This window comes from Cynocephalus volans, chromosome 16 (assembly GCF_027409185.1).
Source record: "Cynocephalus volans isolate mCynVol1 chromosome 16, mCynVol1.pri, whole genome shotgun sequence".
NCBI classification, from domain to species: Eukaryota; Metazoa; Chordata; class Mammalia; order Dermoptera; family Cynocephalidae; genus Cynocephalus; species Cynocephalus volans.
Window position 1 is genome coordinate 18,483,322 of NC_084475.1, and position 20,989 is coordinate 18,504,310.

Here is a 20,989-nt window from a genome sequence, read left to right on the forward strand (position 1 = left end):
AGCACAAGCCAAATCTATCCTATCGAGCTGTTTTTGAAAATAAAATTTTGTTGGGACACAACCACACTTCATTTATTTACATATCTGTAGTGACTTTTGCACTACAACAGCAAAATTGAGTGTTTGTGATAGAGACCATATGACCCACAAAGCCTGAAATATTTGTTATCTGGCCCTCTTCAGAAATTGTTTGCCAACTCTGCTCTAAGTGAATTAAAAGGAAAGGAAGACTGTTAGAATAAATGTATCAGAGGATCCTAACTCGGGCAAGAAAGCCTCCCAAGTTAAATGTCCATTGAGTTGAGATAGGAAAAAAGAACAGACATTGAGTCCAGGCAAGAGACAGCCTCTTCAACAGCTTTGTTCTTGGGGTGGAGTGCATATGGTGCTGTGAAGAACTGCCTAAAGCACCGAGCAAGAAAGAATGCTGTAAAATGAGGCCTCAAAAGGGAACCATACCTCATGCACTGCTGCAAGACTTTGTGTCTTTAAAACGTTTACGTAGGTATTCGTGCCCTTCTGAGGAGACCAACATTGTTGGTGAAGGCCTTGTTGGAGGGGAGGAAACCTGTTAGAGAGCCATTATAGTAATCCAGTCAAGAAGTGATTGAGCTTGGACTAGGGCATGTCTGAAGGGTGTTTTGTTTCTTAAGTGAGAGGGTTCTACAGATACCCAGGCATACTCCGTCCTGCCCTTATAGTGTCTCTGGTATTCGGGATGTGCTGTTCTTGTTCTTTGTAGAAGTGACAGCTTCCTGCCAGTACTGCCCAATTGGTGGGGTTCCTTGCTGTGCATCTAAGAGATCTGCATCTCAGGACATGGGAAGGACTGAAAAATTCTAAATTTCAAGAAAAGCATTGTCATTGTGATGGTTGTTTCCTCAGAAGACTGACATACTTGTTCAAAGCAGCCTGGGCCGCACAGATCTCTCTAGATACTCTGGATAAACCTTGGTGTGATTTTTCTTTTACCCCAATGATAATGTTTTTCTTGAAATTTGGAATTTTAAAATTTATGAGAAAATTCTGCTTATCACAGAATTATCTCATTAATTCCAAAGTTAGCCTTTGTTTGTCCTCAGCCCTTATTTGCTCTTATAAAGCCCTGAGGCAAAGGGCCATTCATGAAAGTACAGAAGTTCAGTATTTATTAGCATTACTGATTTGTCATTTTTCACCTAGTTTTTCCTCTCCTTTTTCTTTCCATTCTTTTCAGGTTTAATTACTATGTTAAACTCATTACTTGCCTTACCCTTTTACTACCTCATAGAGAAGTTTATAAGTTACTTTTTCTCATGGTGTGTAGCTTAAAATGTAAAGACCTATATTTGTTTATTTTTATTGTAAGTAATAAAATTGCCCTTGCATTTTATCATCTCATGATGTTGAAAACTTAATATTTTGGCCCATTTGGGGCATACATATTTCTTATCTATAGTTTTATAGTTTTATCATAAATATTTGGAGAAAATTCCAAAACAAAATCATCAGGATAGGAGGGTGGTATTTGTTGGTGTTTTACAGTATTTATAGAAAACTAATTGAGTTTTATGGTTTTTCATTTCCAGTGTAGTTTTCTTTGACTCTGTTCATTTTAAACGGAATAAACAAATTTGATTATAAGAATATCTTGTGTTACACATAAAGAGGTGTTCACCATCACTGATCATTAGGGAAATGCAAATCAAAACCACAGTGAGCTACCACTTCACACCAGTTAGGATGGCTGTTATTTTTTAAGAACAAACACAGACACGCAGAACACAAGTATTGGCAAGGATGTGTAGAAATTGGAACCTTGGTGCATCACTGGTGGGAATGTAAAATGGTGCAGCTGCTGCAGAAGACAGTGTGATGATTCCTCAGAAAATTAAACATAGAATTACCATGTAATCCAGAAATCCTACTTCTCGGTGTATACCCAAAAGAATTGAAGGCAGGGACTGGAACAAATAGTTGTACACCAGTGTTCATAGCAACATTATTCACAATAACCCAAATGTCCATCATTGAATGAATGGAGAAACAAAATGTGCTATATCCATACAGTGCAATAAATGTTTTTCATCCATAAAAACAAATAAAGTATTGATACATGCTGCAACATGGATGAACCTTGAAAATGTTATGCTAAGTGAAACAAGCCAGTCACAAAAAGATGAGTAATGTATGAGTTCACTTATTGAGGCACTTGGAATAATCAAATATGTAGAAACAGAAAGTAAAATGATGTTTACTAGGGACTGAGGAAAGGAGGGCGAATTAGTATTTAATGGGAACAGAGTTTCAGTTTGGGATAATGGAAAAGTTGAGATAGATGGTAGTAATGGTTACACAACAATGTGAAGGTACTTAATACTACTGAATTGGGCACTCAGAAGGGTTAAAATGATAATTTTATGTTATTTTATCACAATAAAAAAATACTTGCTTTAATATTATAGTTGAGATTGACTGTGCCAAATATGTCGCTTGATTTTGTGTGTGTGTGATTATTTTGTTAATGTGTAGTATATGTAAAGTGTAGAAATCATGAGTTTTAGAGCTGAGAACCTCAGGGGTCAGGGGTTGAACTAGTTCAACATCATCTTTTTAGAGTTGAGAAGTGACTGACTTCAGATTGTCCAGCTAATTGGTGGCTTCCGCCAGAACTCAGATTTTGGCCCCATACATTTATGCTTTTGTTTGTCTGAGAAACATATTGTTTGCCTGGTTTGTGGCAAGCATAATGGATGTAAAACCAAAGAGATGCTATCCACACATCTAACTGTATTCACAGCAGAGATTTAATATAATATTTTGTCATGTTTGCTTTAGGACTCTCTATTTTAGATATGTTATAGGTATTACCCCTCCAATCTCATTTTGGTCCCCACCCCAAACCCAGAGGAAGCCACCGTCCTCAAATTTTTGGATGTGTCAGTTCCATCCAGAATGTGAAATGATGTCTCATTGTTTTAAAGTGCGTTTCTTGATTATTAAGGAGGTTAATTATTGTTTTATATGTTAGTGGCTATTTTTCCTTCTCTCTAAATTGCCTGTTTCTCTCCTTTTCCCACTTTTTGTTGAGTTGTTGGTCTTTTTTGCATTGATTTGTAGGAGTTCTCTATTCTGATAATCATCCTGTATCTGCTACATCTTTTCCCTGACTTTGGCTTGTTTTTTTAGTTTCCATTATATGATATCTTTTGTCATATAGCTGTTTCTATTATTAGCATAGTCAAATTTATCAACCTTTTTTTTTTTTTTAAAGATGGCCGGTAAGGGCATCTTAACCCTTGACTTGGTGTTATCAGCACCACGCTCACCCAGTGAGCTAACCGGCCATCCCTATTCGGGATCTGAACCTGTGGCCTTGGTGTTATCAGCACCACACTCTCCTGAGTGAGCCACGGGCCGGCCCCCAAATTTATCAACTTTTTATGGCTCATACATTTTATGTCTTCTGTAAGAAGATACAGTGTCCAAGGTCATAGGGATAGTTTCCTATATTTCCTTATTAAGCTGTAAAAGCTTTTGTTTCTCATAATTTGGTCTTTACTCCATCTAGAATTTATTTTTGTGTATGATGTGAGATAAGGGATCTACTCACATTTTTTCCATGTAGCTAGCCAATGTCCAGCAGCATTTATTAGCTAGTCCTTCCTTTCTCTATCAGCTTGTAATGCTATTCTTTCAAACTGAATGTGAACCGATCAGATTGGGGCTGAGCAATCCCCAAACAGCATTTCACACAAATCCTCAAAGTAGACCTTTAACAAAGGTCTTTTACAGTGTGACCGTTCTGGAATGGAGACAATAATACTGTGTCTTCAAATGGTACCCCACATGTGGAAAGGAATGCATTGGTATGCCAGGTTTTTAATCTCCTGCTTTCTGCAGAGAGTGCTGTCCCAGTCAAGAAGCAAGGGGCGTGAGGGAAGCAAGATCGATGGGAGAATGAACCATGGTGAATAACAAGACATACTCTCTGTTAACTTGGTCTTATTTTCTGTGTTAAATGATGAATGGGTCATTTATCTCTTTAAGTTATTACATAAGCAGTTTTTAGAGTATATGCAAATCCAAATGGGAAAGTTGTTATAAATTAGGGTTGCAGAGCTAACCCCAATATTTGGCAACAAAAAGCCTAGTTTATGGTAATTTGGATACTGAAAGTTTGCTGGTGCCTGTTTTCATGTTTCCTTTGTAGTTTTCACCTGGAAGTACCTACCTACTTTGGAATCATCTAGAGCGTAATTCTAAATTCATTACATTACTTTTAAATCAAACAACAAAAATCTTTTTTTTTTTTTTTTTTTTTTTTTGTGGCACGTGGCCAGTGTGGGAATCCGAACCCTAAAAATCTTTTTTTTTTCAAGGTTGATAATTAGCTTTAGTATATTCTTTCTAGTGATAGTGATAATTCTTTCCATACGTTCTTTTTCTTTCCTTTGGCCCCATCAAACTTTGAAAGAGAATATCTTTGGGAAATCCATATTTTAACTGTTCATGAATAAGATTTTTCTTGTTAAAATAAATTTGAAGATAACATAATGATTGAAAGGTTCTAAAAGAGAAGAAAATATTTCATTGCAATTTATCTGTGTATCATACTGTTTAAAGAAACTGCACCAAGGATTTCTAAAGTCGGTGAGTTTGTTTTATGTTAAGGTTAAATGATTTTTTTTAACATTACTTTTGAATTTATTTTTGAGTAATTCATACTTCATATAAAGTCTACGGGAAAATTTATTGGTATAAGTTTGATTGTAGTATTGGAAATACTCAAATAATTAGGATATCATAGGGGATAAACTGCAGATACAAGATAGTGGATTTTTCTAAAGGATCATAAGAGTAAAATGATGTAAATAATATAGAAAGATACCATTTAAAGTTATTCTGGGGATTTCTGCAGAAAAGACTATCACGTAAGCAAATAGAAGACAAGTATAAAAGGAATCCTTAGAGATCTAAGAAGATAACCGCTGGAGAGCTGAGAATTTTTTTTGTCAAAGCACAAGAAACAATGATAAACCAAATTACAGATAAGATCAGATAAAGTAATATAAATTTTATTAAACATTTCTAACCCTTAGTATCCTTGATAACATAGGATAGCATTCTCTAATATGTCCTCTCTCTGTGTCCTTCCCTTGTACACCCCACCCTCCAAATTTGGTTCTGTTATATGACTCTGCAATGCATTTATAATTCTTTTCTACTGAAAGAGCTATACGTGCGCCCTCTGTATAATACTGTAACGCTTCATTAGATATATTGAAGACACTTACAAGTTGTGTTCAAAAGTCCATGTGAATTTAGTGTCTCACTAGCATTTCCCAAAGAGTCTGTGTATTTATAGGACTTGTGTAGTTGCATAAATTTCAGAGCTGTTACATTTAGCTTAAGCAGCTTTCTTTACTACAAATGCTTTCAAAGGTGCTCATGGGCTAATGTGCATTGTGATTCTTCTCAAGAGGGATGATAGTGTAGGGTAGTGGTAAGAATTAATATAATTTTAGAAACATTAACTCTTTTTAAAAATGGGAACTATTAAGTTAAGAAGACAAATAACTTTTTCCAAGTCATTTTTGAGTGTTTGTCATTCAGAATTGAAAACTTGAAATAAAGGGCTTCCCCAAAGACTAGTTAACAGTTGATTCATTGACAAATGGGAGGAAAATGTCATTTTGAATTTTATCTTTTTCAGATCTCAGTCACAGTGGATTGGCAGATCATTATGAAAATTCTCACTGGGGACAGCAGCCCACTTACAGAAGTGAAGCCAACTGCACCTGGGATAAAGGGATAATAGATAGGACTGACAAGGAGGCGTGGCCTTCCATCACAGGAACAGAGACTGAATCTGCCTCAGAATGTACTACAGACACTGACTCTGCCTCCAACTGTGGCTCAGAGAACAGTAGCATGGCTACAGGGAGTGCCCAGGGCAACTTCACTGGACATACCAAGAAGACAAATGGCAATAATGGCACCAACGGCACACTTGTCCAAAGCCCTTCTAATCAGAGTGCCCTTGGAGCAGGGGGAGCGAACGGTAATGGAAGTGCAGCCAGAGTGTGGGGTGTAGCCACAGGCTCCAACTCTGGCCTTGCTCACTGCTCTATCAGCAGTGGGGATGGAAAAATGGACAACATGATTGGAGATGGGAGAAGTCAGAACTGCTGGGGTGCTTCCAACTCCAATGCTGGCATTAATCTTAACCTTAATCCTAATGCCAACCCAGCTGCCTGGCCTGTACTTGGACATGAAGGAACTGTGGCGACAGGCAACCCTTCCAGTATTTGCAGTCCAGTCAGTGCCATAGGTCAAAACATGGGCAACCAGAATGGGAACCCAACAGGCACTTTAGGTGCTTGGGGAAACTTGCTGCCACAAGAGAGCACAGAACCACAAACGTCCACTTCTCAGAATGTGTCTTTCAGCGTACAACCTCAGAACCTTAACACTGATGGACCAAATAACACTAACCCCATGAACTCTTCACCAAACCCTATCAATGCAATGCAGACAAATGGACTGCCAAACTGGGGCATGGCTGTTGGTGTGGGGGCCATCATCCCACCCCACCTGCAAGGCCTTCCTGGTGCTAATGGATCATCAGTTTCTCAAGTCAGTGGGAGTGGTGGTGAAGGAATAAGCAATTCTGTGTGGGGACTGTCCCCAGGTAACCCTGCCACAGGAAATAGCAATTCTGGGTTCAATCAGGGGAATGGAGACACTGTGAACTCAGCATTAAGTGCTAAACAAAATGGATCCAGCAGTGCTGTGCAAAAGGAAGGAAATGGAGGAAATGCTTGGGATTCGGGTCCTCCTGCTGGTCCGGGAATACTCCCTTGGGGAAGGGGCAGTGGCAACAGTGGCATTGGTAATATCCAGTCGGGAGCTTGGAGCCACCCCGGCCGAAGCACCTCTAATGGCGTAAATGGGGAATGGGGAAAGCCCCCAAACCAGCATTCCAATAGTGACATCAGTGGGAAAGGATCAACAGGATGGGATAGTCCTAGTGTTACCAGCCAGAATCCTGCCACGCAGCCTGTCAGTGAACACATGAACTCTTGGGCCAAAGCTGCATCTTCTGGAGCTACAGCAAGTGAAGGAAGTAGCGATGGTTCTGGCAATCACAGTGAAGGAAGCACTGGGAGGGAAGGAACAGGAGAAGGCCGAAGGCGAGATAAAGGGATTATAGACCAAGGACACATTCAGTTGCCACGGAATGATCTTGACCCAAGAGTCCTGTCTAATACTGGTTGGGGACAGACTCCCGTAAAGCAAAACACTGCCTGGGAATTTGAAGAATCCCCTAGGTCTGAAAGAAAAAATGACAATGGGACAGAGGCCTGGGGTTGTGCAGCTACTCAGCCTTCACACTCAGGGGGGAAGAATGATGGGTCCATCATGAACAGTACAAATACCTCTTCAGTATCTGGGTGGGTGAGCTCGCCACCTGCCACTGTGCCAGCAAATGCAGGGTGGGGAGACAGCAACAGCAAAGCACCAAGTGGCCCAGGGGTTTGGGGGGACTCGATAAGCTCTACTGCTGTTAATAATGCTGCTGCTACCAAGAGTGGACATTCTTGGAGTGGGACCGTAAATCAGGAGGACAAGTCACCCACCTGGGGTGAGCCTCAGAAACCCAAGTCCCAAAACTGGGGAGATGGACAAAGATCAAATCCAGCCTGGAGTGCAGGAAGGGGAGATTGGGCAGATTCATCATCTGTCCTCGGACACTTGGGGGATGGAAAAAAAAATGGAGCTGGATGGGATGCGGACAGTAATAGATCAGGGTCTGGTTGGAATGATACCACAAGATCTGGGACCAGTGGCTGGGGCAATGGCACAAATGCAAAAGTTAATCCAGGTACAAACTGGGGGGAGTCTTTAAAACCTGGCCCCCAACAGAACTGGGCTAACAAACCCCAAGACAGCAATGTGAGTAACTGGGGAGGAGCTGCTTCTGTTAAACAGACAGGAACAGGGTGGATTGGGGGGCCAGTACCAGTCAAACAGAAGGACAGCAGTGAGGCAACTGGCTGGGAAGAGCCCTCTCCTCCATCCATTCGACGTAAAATGGAAATTGATGATGGTACCTCAGCTTGGGGGGACCCAAGCACCTACAACAATAAAACTGTAAACATGTGGGATAGAAACAACCCGGTCATCCAGAGCAGTCCCACGACCAATACCACCACCACCACCACCACCACCACAAGCAACACCACACACAGGGTGGAGACGCCGCCGCCACACCAGGCCAACACTCAGCTGAATCGATCGCCATTGCTCGGTCCAGGTATGAAAGGTACTTTATGTTCCTTTACAAGTAAAAAGATAGTTTATTCTCATTACATATGCATAAGTGCTCTGACTAGTGTTTTTATAGCAAATGACATTAAAATAAGTGCCCTTCCTCCCTGTAGTATTGTATCTAAATGCTATCCAGCAAAAGTAAAGCGGGATCCTCTAACAGCTTTCTGTACAAGAAAGAAATATGTATTAAGCACTCTCAGTAGAACATCAGGCTGATGTTTTGGTGGTGATGGTGGCAGCTTGGAGTGGATAGTGGCGGGGGGTGGAGACAGCGATTCAAAAGGAGTGACAGTGTGACAGCAAGACTTGGTAGCTATTGGGATGTGGAGGCAAAGAAGAAAGGTGAGATGGAGATGGTCCAGAGCTTGGGTGAGTAGGCAGGTAACTGTGTCATTTACTGACATAGCTGTGAGCACAGCAGGAGGCATAAATTCAGACACGTCCAGAGGAGACGACAGAAGATGTTAGATATGGAAGACTGGATCTCAGCCAGAGATCTGGCTAAAGGTAGAGCTATGGGAGAGTGGCAGTGAGCAGAGGGGCAAGGTCAAGAGTAGAGATGTTTAACGTGATACTGTTTAGAGCACATTTAAGAGCTGATAGAAAGGAGCAAGTAGAGAGGAGAATGGATGCAAAGGGAGGAGATCCCTGCATCCAGCAGGAAAGGGGGCACTTCATCCATCTTGTAGAGAGCGGTGTACAGGCAGGCCAGGCTGTCAGGGTCAGGGGCACCTCCTGGGATTCTTTTTTCTCTGGGAGTATGGAGGCTGCCCGCACAGTGTGGAGGGGGAGTGGGAGCAGAGTTGTGAGCAGAGGGGAGGCCTGTCTTAGCCCTTAAAGACAATGGAACAGAGAGCTGACCGGGGACCCCTGAGGGGTTTTATGGGCATTAGCAGGACCCAGAAATCACAGTACACAGGGAATAAATAAATATTCATTTTTTCAGTGTGTATTTGTTGGGACCTATTGTGTGCTAGGCAGCACTCTAGTTTCTGGGGACACAGCAGAGAGCAAAACAGTCAAAATCCCTGTGTGGTGGGGCTTACCATCTTGTGAGGGAGACAGGCACCCATGAGCGCATCTGGGAATGCTGGGGAGAGAGCACAAGCCAGCAAGTCTGAGTGCCCTGGGTGGGGACAGGACCTGTCATCGTGCTCAGGCAGCCTCGGCATTTGGGAGCCTGTTTGGATTTTGTCATAAGCATTCAGCACCTGGGGTGAAAGGAGTGTTGTCTTTCTTTCTGCACTGATTCAAATACCACTGCCCTACAAAACCTCCCTGGGTTCACCAGCCGGATATGCTCCCCGCAGCCTCCTCCCAGATTCCTGGCAATTCACTCTCACCTCTCTGAGGTGGCCGCATCAGGGTTCCTTTATGGATCTCAAGACTGTTTCATCAGCCTCTCCCTACACTTCAGTATCACAAAACCAGGGGTCAGAAACCTGGTGGTTCATGGGCTGTACCTGGTTTCACCAACATGTCTTTTTGGCCCGCTTTTTTGCTATGAATCAGCATATTTTAATGAAAATGTTTTATATAAAATTTCAGATTTCTGGCTTCCTTTGGAAACATGGACTTTCTGACATGTTGGATTCACATGGCAGCAGTCAGCTAGAGCAGACGGGCCCACGTGTTCTCTTTTGCCACACTGCCCGCCCCCAGTGGTTCCCAGCACTGAGGCTTTTGATCAGCAGCCACTGATCATCTAATGTGTTGCTAGTCTTCTCACACTGGCCTCTTTACACTTCCTGGCTTGGGGTGTTCGAATTTGTGGTTCCTAATTTTTACTAATATATGACTAACACACTTCTAGGCACTTACGTTTTATAAAGTACTTGAGGGAATCCAGAAAAGCAGGATTTGAAAATTAAGACATGGTATGGTCTAGTGGGAGAGGCCAATAATATCAAATTTAATACAGCTTGATCAGCATTATATTAAAGGTCTGCAGAAAAAGAAGTGGCCAATTATAATTAGTGAAAGAAAGATAAAGATAAGGATCTAAAATTTCAGTTGCTTAGGCATTTGTTGAGTGTTTGCCATGTGCTTGGCGTTTTTAGGTACTGGCTTAAATATTAATGAGATGGCTGATGGCTTTTAAACTTATGTAAACTTATGAGCAATCCAGTTTATGAAATTACACTTCATTTCCTAAAATAATACCAGTTTTCCTCAGGCTCACAGAAAACTAATTGATATCAGCATAACAAGAATGGGACAAAAAGGGTACTAAATTCACTTCAGCAATAGACACTGAACAATGGAGATTATATTTAATGCTGTGTATTTAAAATTATTTTCAATCTACTGAAAATTCTTGCTTTGCATCACAATTATCTAGTGAGTCTCGGTTTTTACCATCTGTTCTTGAGCTTTTCGTGTCAGATGGCATATCCATGATGTTGATGTTAGTGAGGCATTGTAGGTAAATTTTAGTCTCACCAGAGATCAACTTTAAAATGGAAATATTCTTGATTTTTGTGTAGGCGAGTGTTCTTCCATTTATTTCTAAGATTTTGAAACGTAATGCCTGCAAATTATTTGCCTTCTACATAAAAGTACTGTATAGACATTTCTGTTGCTCTTCATAGGAATTAAAAATTCTATACAAATCAATTAACTATAATTACCATAGTCTTAATATTTTTCTTAGTTTTGGCTTAGTTAAATAATTTATAGTATTGTCTTTCAAAGAGACGGAAGTACAGTGATGACAGATTCTAGGTGAATTCATTAATTACCTACAGGTGACTGGGCTTTAGCAACACCTAAATTATTTTAACTTCCCAAAACATCTATAATTTTTATCAGCTATGTTAATTTTCCTTATTTAGTTTTGTCCCTTTAATTTTTAAAACTACTCCCAATATACTTTATTGTTTACTGTGTCATTATAGGTAATATTGTAGCTAGCAATTGCCTGCAATAACTGATTAAGGCTAACTCCTCAGTTATTGGTAATAATTTGCATATCATATTGCTCAGCATAGAACTTGTAATTTAAAATGATTCATAGATTGGATGTCCTTTTGTCGTAAATCAATATTGCTGCATTTTATTAAAATAAAGAGCATCTAGGGAACTGACTCCATGCTATTTTTAGTCAGAGATTTAATAAATTTCATAATTGAGATAGTAATATCTACATTAAGACCAAATCATTTAAGATTTGTGGTTAACTATTTGCACTTTATACCATAAGCATTTGTCTTGCACGAAAAGTCACATGCTTTCTATTCCTCGGTTACCACCTCACATTTCTATCTCTGAGAAAATACACCTAAATGAAAATTGCAACTGATACAAGCTATCAATTTGACTTATCAAGAGTATCAATTGAGCCTATGACAAAAGCAAAATGATTAGAATTTGAGTTGATTTGGAAAAGTAGTTTATGTACATGATATAAAATGTTTTATGTACCAACGTGTAAAGGGCATAGGCGTTTCTCTTTGCTGCTTTGTCCCGTGCCCCTTCTGTGCCTGTAGGTAACAATGCTGCCTCCTTCCAGATTCATCACATACCCTTATTTTGTTTTCATCAGGAACCAGGATGCTTTTGCAGTAGGACTAGGCAAAAGAACGTAGAATTCCTGAAAAAGGGTTGTAGTCAGTGTGCCTGTTGGAACTATCTTGATTTATAATTCCTCAACTCTGTTCTATCTTTTAAGACATCTCAGATCATTTTCAGCTTGTGGGTGGTACCATGGGAACTGGAAGCATTCTCTAGTTGTTACTTTACCTTAATGTGTTTAATCTGCTGTCTTCTCATTTCTTTGCCCAGATAAATTGATCTGTGTCTATGATGGTCAAAATATAAGGAAGAATAATTTTTTGGTATAGATCTGCAGCTTGTAAATTTTTCTTAGAAGAGAATAATGTAAGATATAATTTCTTTTAAATTGTTACGTATAAAACCAGAAGTAAACAAGATACTTTTAAAACATAGTTTCAAATTCTTTTAAAACCTACTATGTTCTAAATACTGTGAGTCTTTAATGTTGAATGGACTTTTAATTTTAAATGAGTGGAGAACAGGAGCAAGAAAATTGCAACTGTATATTGATGTTGATTTGATCATCACGTATTATACACAAACACCAATAGTCAATTCTGGATACCACCAATATGTATAATCAACTATGTTTCAGTTAAAAATAAATTTTTTAAAAAAAGAAAATGGCAACTTAAAAAAGCTAAAGAGCTCAGATGGTTAGAGCACGGTTTATAACACTAAGGTCAAAGGGTTTGGATCCCATACCGGCCATCCACCCAAAAACATAAAAAATAAAAAGCTAAACATATCTGATTAAATACATTTGTCTCCTTTTTACTTTCTGTTAAAGGCCTTTCTGAGGATAGATTATCTTGAAATTAAAAATTAGCAATTCAAATTGAAAATTGAATTATATTTTTCCTTTTTCTCTTTCTTTTCCTTTTATTATTTTTTCTCTCCCTTGGTACCCTTTTCAGTTTCATCAGGCTGGGGAGAAATGCCTAATGTTCACACAAAGGCTGAAAACTCTTGGGGAGAAGCATCCTCCTCTTCTAACCTGGTTGATAATGGCACAGCAGCGTGGGGGAAGCCACCCAACAGTGGCAGCGGATGGGGAGATCACCCGGCTGAGCCTGCAGTGGCATTTGGAAGAGCCAGTGCTCCTGCGGCCACCCCAGCCCTGTGCAAACCAGGTAAGCCTAGTATTCTGCTTGCCCCGATCTGGCAATTTAGAGATGGTTCGAAGTATTTTTAGAGGGATACTTCTCACTGAATTTTAAAACTACATTTTTAGGACACTTTCCTCATTATATTTACACTTAAAGACTGACTTTAAAACAAGACTATAAGGAAATATTTGCCGTATTTGACACATGAGTACAAAGGAGTTTTTGTTGTTGTTTTGGTTTTTGTGTGCTTTTTGTGGCTCACTGGTAGGGGGATCTGAATACTTGGCTTTGGTGTTGTAACACTGCTCTGTAACCAACTGAGCAACTGGCCACCATACGTAAAGGAGCTTTTGACAGAAGTCCATGCCCTTTTTTTCCTTCAAAAATACATACAAGATTAAAAGCAACCTAGCTATATATGTTTGGTACTACCAGTAGCATCCACACTTCTTCAGCAGTATTCTTATACCTGCCACTTCAAATCATTTAAAACTGCTATTTCACTGAGCAGGGTAGATGAAGCATGTCATTCTTTGTTCTTGAGTTAGTTTTTGAGAACACACGTTACTCCACAGCACTTTGACACTTCTTGCCTTGCTTTCATGTGGTAAACAAAGTTCCACTTTAGGTACTCTATGTTTATGCTTAAGCAACTTGAAAAAAGAAAAAAACATCATACATTTTCCTCCCATTTTCTTAATGTGTAGTGAGTGTACAGGTAATCCACATTCTTAGAAATGTCTGTATTATGTTTACCAGGTTGAATTCTTTTAATTTCCAATATGATACTTATAAAATTGACAGAAGTATAAGATTGCTGATTTAAGTTTGATATTAAAATTAATTGTTCACATGGCTGCAGAAACTTCATATTTTCTTTGGGCATCATTAGATGTTCTAGATCTTGAAATGGAACTTTATCGGTTTTGTGTTTTGTTATTTTGCTAATACTGGATAGTATGTTCCATATAATCACCAGTCTGCTGGAAGTACTTATTTCATTCATGTTACATTTTGTTACAAATCTAAAGGATAAGAGAACTTCTGGGGACTTAGAGTCCTATGCCGTTTTGAGGCAGTATATTCTGATTTTAGAATTTGTCTTTAAAGGCCCAGTTTTATCCCTATTCACCTTGCAAGCATCATATCTTCATCACCTTAAAGGCCCCAGCTAACTGTACTGTCACTTAGTCTTTAGCCTTCTTCAAGTTCTTCTAAGAAGTGAAAATTTGGGGTAACTTTGACACCAAAATTGACTTTGTATTTTAAGGAAGGAGAAAAAAAATCATCCTGAATTTAAAACTCAGTAGTCAATGTGTAGCTCCATCTGCCTAAGGCCTATATCTTGCTGATCTGTGAGCATCTCCTGGGAGCTTGTCAGAAATGCATGCTGCTGGGCCCAGCCTCAGACCTGCTGCATTTCACATGATCCCCGGCTGACACTAACGTATGGTCAAGTTTGTGAAGCACTGGTCTATATGACATAATGCTCACAAGTTTGGATCAGCAGTGATTAAGAATCACAGCAAGGACAATGACATTTTTCAGGAGTCTACATTTTAGTAGCCTTTTCATACCATGCAGATATTGCCATCTTTTCCTGTAGCCCCCTAAGACTTATTTTTCGAATGTCAATGTTCCAAAATAATCTACACTTGGTGAAGGAAGTTTGGAACAGCACAGACTACAAGTAGCTCAAGTTTGAAGAAAAAAATATACATATATATTACATATTTAGTAAGAGAAACTCAATTCTTAGGTCTGGGGGAAATGAAGTAGTAAATAGGTAGATTGCAGTATACCCCTTTTGTCCTGCCACCCCTAAATTACTTGTAATGAAGCATTGTCTACTTTCGGGATGGAGAATTTGATAAGTTCACATTTACTCTTTCTAGCTTCAAAATCTATGCAAGAAGGCTGGGGCAGTGGTGGGGATGAAGTGAACCTCGGTACCAGCCAGTGGGAGGATGAAGAAGGCGACATGTGGAATAATGCTGCTTCCCAAGAAAGCACCTCCTCCTGCAGTTCCTGGGGGAATGCCCCCAAAAAGGGACTTCAAAAGGTATGCACAACACTCTTAAAGATAATAAACTCTGAATCTTAAAACATATCTAGTTTAACAGTGGTATCTCCAATGAATGAAATGAATCCCCAATGAAAAGATAGACCTGAGGTTCTTAAAGTGATCTTAGGACCTTGGAGGTCTCTGAGTCCCTTTTAGGAGTGTCGGCAAGGTCAAGATTATTTCATGACAATACTAAGACCTTGTCTTTTTCATGCAAGTTCTCCCCTCAGTATAGGATGAGTTGTCCACAGACGGTGATATCACAGCACAGTGTGTACAGAAACACGCATGAGAATCCAGCTGCTTCTGCTAAGCCAGACGTTATAGAGATTTACAAAGGCAAAACAGTGCTGCTTTTCTCACTAAAAATTTTTGTTTTAGAAAATATAGTTATTTTTTCATTTAAAAGATGTTATTTATGTTGTCATGTAATGGGTTTGGCATTATTTTTAAACGAAATTAATAAAAGTTTTTGAATCTCTCAGTTTTACTTTCTAATGTGGCAAATATCAATAGACACACCTCATATAAATGAAAGTTCCTTGGGATCCTCAATCTTTAAGAGAATGTAATGGGGTCCTGAAACCAAAGCACTTGAGAACTGTTGAGGTAGATCATTAAGTAATCTTGAAACAAGTGGGATATGAAAAACATTATAAAAACATGAAAGAATTTTTTAAAACAATCTTGGAGAGGACTTTCTAACTATGACTGAAATCTAAAAGCCATAAAATAAAAGATTTTTAGATTTTAAAAGATAAACATAAAAACTGAATATGACAGAAAATACCATGATCAAAATCAAAAGACAAATAGCAAACTGGAAAAAAATATTTGTAACTCAGATTACAGAGAGAGCTGGTCTCCCTTACACATAAGGAAAATTTCTAGAAATTGATTTTTTTTAAATCAGCCAGTAACCCAATAGAAAAATAACCAAAAGTGTGAATTGCAGATGATCCAAATGAAAGTAACTTAAATGTGCATTGATGGGGTAACGAGTTAAATTATGCCACATCCATTTTATGGAAAGCTAAACATTTTTGAAAGGAAATTCTACACACACATATAAATCCTACATATATATTTTATATATAATATGATGTTTTGTATTACTATATATTTTATATATATTATATATTGTATTTTTACATATATATATACATATATATGTAAAATTTAAAGTACCCTCGTGTGTGTGTTCATGGAAAGATTTGTATTATCTTCTTTTTATGAGGATTATTTGAGATGAGTATTATCTTTCAAATCTATTTTTCCACAAACTTTTTGAAGTACCCTCGTGTGTGTGTGTGTGTGTGTGTGTGTGTGTGTGTGTGTGTGTGCGTGCGTGCGCGCAATAAACAGATCACTAAATAAAGCAAGGTACAGAAAAAATGTATAGAGCATCACCAACTTTGTTGGGGAAAAGAAGAAGAAAAAAAGTTTGTGTGTGTATGTACACACACGCGCAGATAACAGCTTTTGTACAATGTTTTAAATTCTCTAAAAGGATAAATAAGAAACGGCTGAGAGTGGTTTCCTCTTGGAGAGAATAGGAGCTAAGCAGATGGGGTGGTGAGAAACAAAAGATTCTTTCCTTATACTATTTTTATACTTTTGAATCGTGTGCATGTTTTTTAAAAATTAGTTTAAAAAAGCAGTTAGCGGTAAGCTGAACCCAGAAACTAAAATCAAGACTCTCTGTTCATCAGGAGTAGAAGTGATTACAAACATCAAAAAGAAGTCTTTTTACAATTGGGCTGGTGAATAATGTGGTTAGTAATGGGACCAGAATTACCAAATTGGTAAATTAAAATGTTGTATAAACTTGGCTAATCTGCCTCTAGCAGAATAGTAATAATTAGAATAACCCCAAAATAAGCTGCTTCCTTGAAGAAAGCAAGCCTGTTAGTTTATATTGCTCCATTATATTGTTATGGAAGGCTCAGTTTTGAAAAGCCCTGTGAAGACTATTCATAGAGGGGGATTTTTTAACATTGTATTAATGCATCATTAGAGCCTTTGTAATTATAGAATTGCAGGAAAATTATTGAGAACGGTTTCCGTCTTGCCCCTCGGCTCTTTTGTGGTGCCTTTGGGCCCCTGCCCTCTTTGTTGCCCTTTTTTTTTTTTTTTGCAGCTGGCTGGTACAGGGATCCAAATCCTTTGACCTTGGTGTTAACAACACCGTGCTCTAACCAACTGAGCCAACCGGCCAGCCCTGTGCTGCTCTTTCTTTGTATAGTTGGCTTTTCTCCTCCACCTCTCCCTCATTGACATTTCCCTACTTACTCCTTTTCCCTACCCCAAAGGCTATGCGGAATGACTTAGTTAAAAAAATTAACAGGTTTTTTCCTCCTTTCTTGTTGCCTTTTCATTCATTGCAGCAAGCCCCTCTGTGTTTTGTCATTATTTAGAATAAAGCTTATAAAAGGGCAAAAATCATGTAATTTTTAGCAAACTTCACATAGGGCCATGTTCAAGGAATCACTCCTTATGATTATTTGATGATGGAAGAAGTATATATTTGTGATGAACTACATTAATTCTACAGGACAGAAATAATTACCCTGCTTTTTTTTAAACGTCCTTTAATTACACACATATACCAGCCTGCAGATGCACCCTGAAGCCTTCCATTGTATTATCCACAAAATAGTGTCAGGGACTTCTGGGGTACAGGACTGTTCAGCATTAATACTCGTATAAGAAGATTCTCTGACTTTTAAATTACCACTAATTTAGACTTTCTCCCATTCTAGAAGAAATGCATTCAAATGTAACTCCTAGACTTTCCCCTGGCTACACTTTGTTCTAGGGCATGAAGACATCTGGCAAGCAGGACGAGGCCTGGATCATGAGCCGGCTGACCAAACAACTCACAGACATGGGCTTCCCGGTAACTGGCAGCTTCTTTTACTGCTACCTACCATGTTCCTGAAATGAATAGCCTAAGTGTTTCCTACCCGTGCTCATTGTGTGTGGCAAGGCAGGAAGACTGCTTGAGGGATGAGATTATTAACATGATCTAACTCTTAAATTCCCCTTTTACTGGACAGTTTGGGTTAGAAATCATTGCTTTGAAATTCCGTGGGTCGTTGCAGAGACCCACATAATTTCTTTTAAGAAAGGTGTAGGAACCTTTTCCTAGAGTAAAAAATGCTGTGTGATTTTTAATTTTCATTGATTTATACAATTTTATATTTTAGTTTATAATTAAAAGTTAATATTATTAGTTTATGCAGTAGATTGACAAAGATCATAAGAGAAAACTTGGTAGAAAGTACTGAAGCTTCATATCCAGGAAACGTGTTCTAACCAAACCTATGTAGTTCCTGAGTTTCCAGTCATGTGTAGGGAGAATTCAGATCACAGGGTAGTCTCACGAAAGTCTATCAAAGTCTGTTCAGTTCCTAAGATTGGATGACAGGAATTCAGAGAGTGACGGATGTTGCCCATATTTGCCATGCATTTCCTTCAAAAGTGTTCTTTCCAGATTCTTATTCAAGTGAGCATTTATCTTTTGATTACTTGGATGAGCCTAAAAGAATGAGTCTGGAGTGGCCTCCGTGTAGAGGAGGGCACTCACCCTTCACACTGGGCACACAGGCCCTTTGCACCAGGCCGGGTGGTGCCTCTGTGGCCCAGCATCTCCCTGGGCAAGACGACAGGAGGATGGCCAGGCCTGCAGGGAGTCCAGATTGACACTGTTATGGTATTTCACTGCTCTGGTAGCCTTGACTGTCCACCGAGATTAGTCTGTTCCAATCATAGGGAGAATTGTCAAAATGAGTCTACTCGTTTTGTTTTATTTTTCTATTTCTTCATGAAAAGTTGTTGGTGCTAGGGTTCATAAAGTAAGAAAGGAAACTCTACACTCTGAAAGTGACCTTAACATGCTGCTGGCACTAGAGAGAGGTGGATAGAGATGTGCCTTGTTGGGACAGGGGTCTGTGCTGCCCTCCCTGGCCGCACGTGTCAGTGTGTGTGGCTCTGCTGTCCTGGCTCAGACTGCATCCTAGCTGAATCAATTGCTACTCAGCATTGTATAGAAAACGATTATGGGTGTACTTACAAGGTTTGACTGACACTCTACATTTTGTTTCTAAAGTGCTAAATACAAGTTTCTTATTCTAAAAATCAACTCAATACTTTTTTGTTACAAGTATTTTTTTATTTAAAAACATTTACTGCTAACCTCACCAGCAGAGAAAGTATTTACAGTTCCAAAACCTAATACTATTTTTCTAAGTTGATAGTGATTAAACTGTTTGCAGGCTTTTCCTTTTGTTAATGTGCACTCGTAGTGAAACTCTATTTTTCTACACAGAGAGAGCCAGCTGAAGAGGCCTTGAAGAGTAACAATATGAATCTTGATCAGGCCATGAGTAAGTAATATTGACATACTTAAAGCACACTTTTTTAAAACGTACCTATTGGTGAAGTTTTACTTTCCAGAGCATTTAATTGTGATCATGGACTGATAGTTGAATACATACTGGGTAGACAGGACCAGGCCACAGTGAAAGAGCAGCCATAGGACGCACACGCTAATCACAGAGTGAGCCCTTTGGGGCCAGTGGGCTTTGCAGACAAATGGCCAGTGCCATATTTGAAGCATGTTTGCTTTTTTCATTTTTTCCCAGTACTTCAATAAATAGATGACTTTTTTCCCACTATTTTGAAGAGAGGTAATAATGACGCTCTTGAAGAGAGGCTCTAGACCACATGGCAGACATCCTTTGGTACTAATGGAGCACATTCCTCATGCCTTACCCCAGAGTGGGCCCACTAAGGTGCCAACAGGAGCATCACCATGCTGGCCAAGCACCTACTCTTATTGAAACATGAGAGTTACTGCCAAGGAACAAGCAACCCTAGTTCTGGAGATGCTTTAAAAATAATTATTATTATGTTAAATATTTATATGTGAAATACAGTCGGTTCTCATTATTCCAAATAGTTATGTTCTATAAAGTTGCCAGAAACACTGAATTAACCAACACTGAAGCAGTGCTCTTAGGGGAAATACAGGGTTGGGTTCCTGTGAGCATCTGGCCACATTTTTATCAACTGATCGATACTCAACCTTATTTTGTGTGTGTTTCTGTTTCAAGACACTCTATTTAATACATATTTCTCAAAGTAATTATATGCCATATTTCTTTATGATCAAACATTAGCCAAGAAGGGGTTTAACATTTTTCTCACCCTGGATAGTGCGACCATAAATTTCTTTGGCTTAGACTTATAGCATTGTGATCCACTGTGCTTTTATTAATCATTCATTATCTCAGGAATTCACAAATTTAGCTGCTTTTCCATCTTTTCCATAGCTTTATCACATACTAGACATGTTACTTTAGCACTTTCTGAGCAGCTTCACTTACTTACAGCTCAGTGAATTTTCTCTTCCTTTTTCTGGATGTACTGTACCATTGATTCATGAATACTGAACTCACTGCCCACAGTGATATAAACTTGTGCCTGAGCGAAGCTTCTCAAACACACGTGTTTTCTCTATAAGGCACATCACAGCCTTCTTGTGCTGAAGAGCACTAGACAGCACTTCACTACACTGGGGGACCATTTTAAACACTGAAAGCACCAACAGAAAGCACAAAAATATGAAAAACATGTTACTAAAAGGACCACAAAAAGGGCACTTTTTGCAGTGTAAGATCTGAAACCAGAAGGCTGAGCATTAGCTTGCTTGCCTTGAGCTGGGAACGTGAGCATCAGGCGACTCAAAGTTTTCACCAATCTATACATGTCCACAAATGACCACAAAAGTGCCACAATAATTAATTTGAGGGTTATAAATAATTTTTAGCAAGCAGGCAAATTTACAAAAACAGAATCTATGAATAGTGAGAAAAGACTGACCATACAATCACATGCAAGTGCTGACACGTATGACACAGACGGCCAGGGCAGGAATAAT

The 20,989-nt window shown here is 39.1% G+C and overlaps 2 protein-coding genes across 6 annotated transcripts in view; one reads left to right on the forward strand and one right to left on the reverse strand.

The window, feature by feature from the left end:
• Positions 1 to 20,989, reverse strand: part of TMC6 (transmembrane channel like 6) — a 99,723-nt gene that overhangs the window by 36,114 nt on the left and 42,620 nt on the right. The gene's annotated exons all lie outside the window — the stretch shown is intronic.
• Positions 5,699 to 20,989, forward strand: part of LOC134365038 (trinucleotide repeat-containing gene 6C protein-like) — a 40,308-nt gene continuing 25,017 nt past the window's right edge. Inside the window, exons 1-5 of the mRNA XM_063081249.1 lie at positions 5,699 to 8,299; positions 12,789 to 13,004; positions 14,876 to 15,042; positions 17,864 to 17,944; positions 19,376 to 19,433. Of these exons, the coding sequence (XP_062937319.1) occupies positions 5,914 to 8,299; positions 12,789 to 13,004; positions 14,876 to 15,042; positions 17,864 to 17,944; positions 19,376 to 19,433 (2,908 nt within the window). The 5' untranslated portion in view covers positions 5,699 to 5,913. The remainder of the gene's footprint in view (positions 8,300 to 12,788; positions 13,005 to 14,875; positions 15,043 to 17,863; positions 17,945 to 19,375; positions 19,434 to 20,989) is intronic.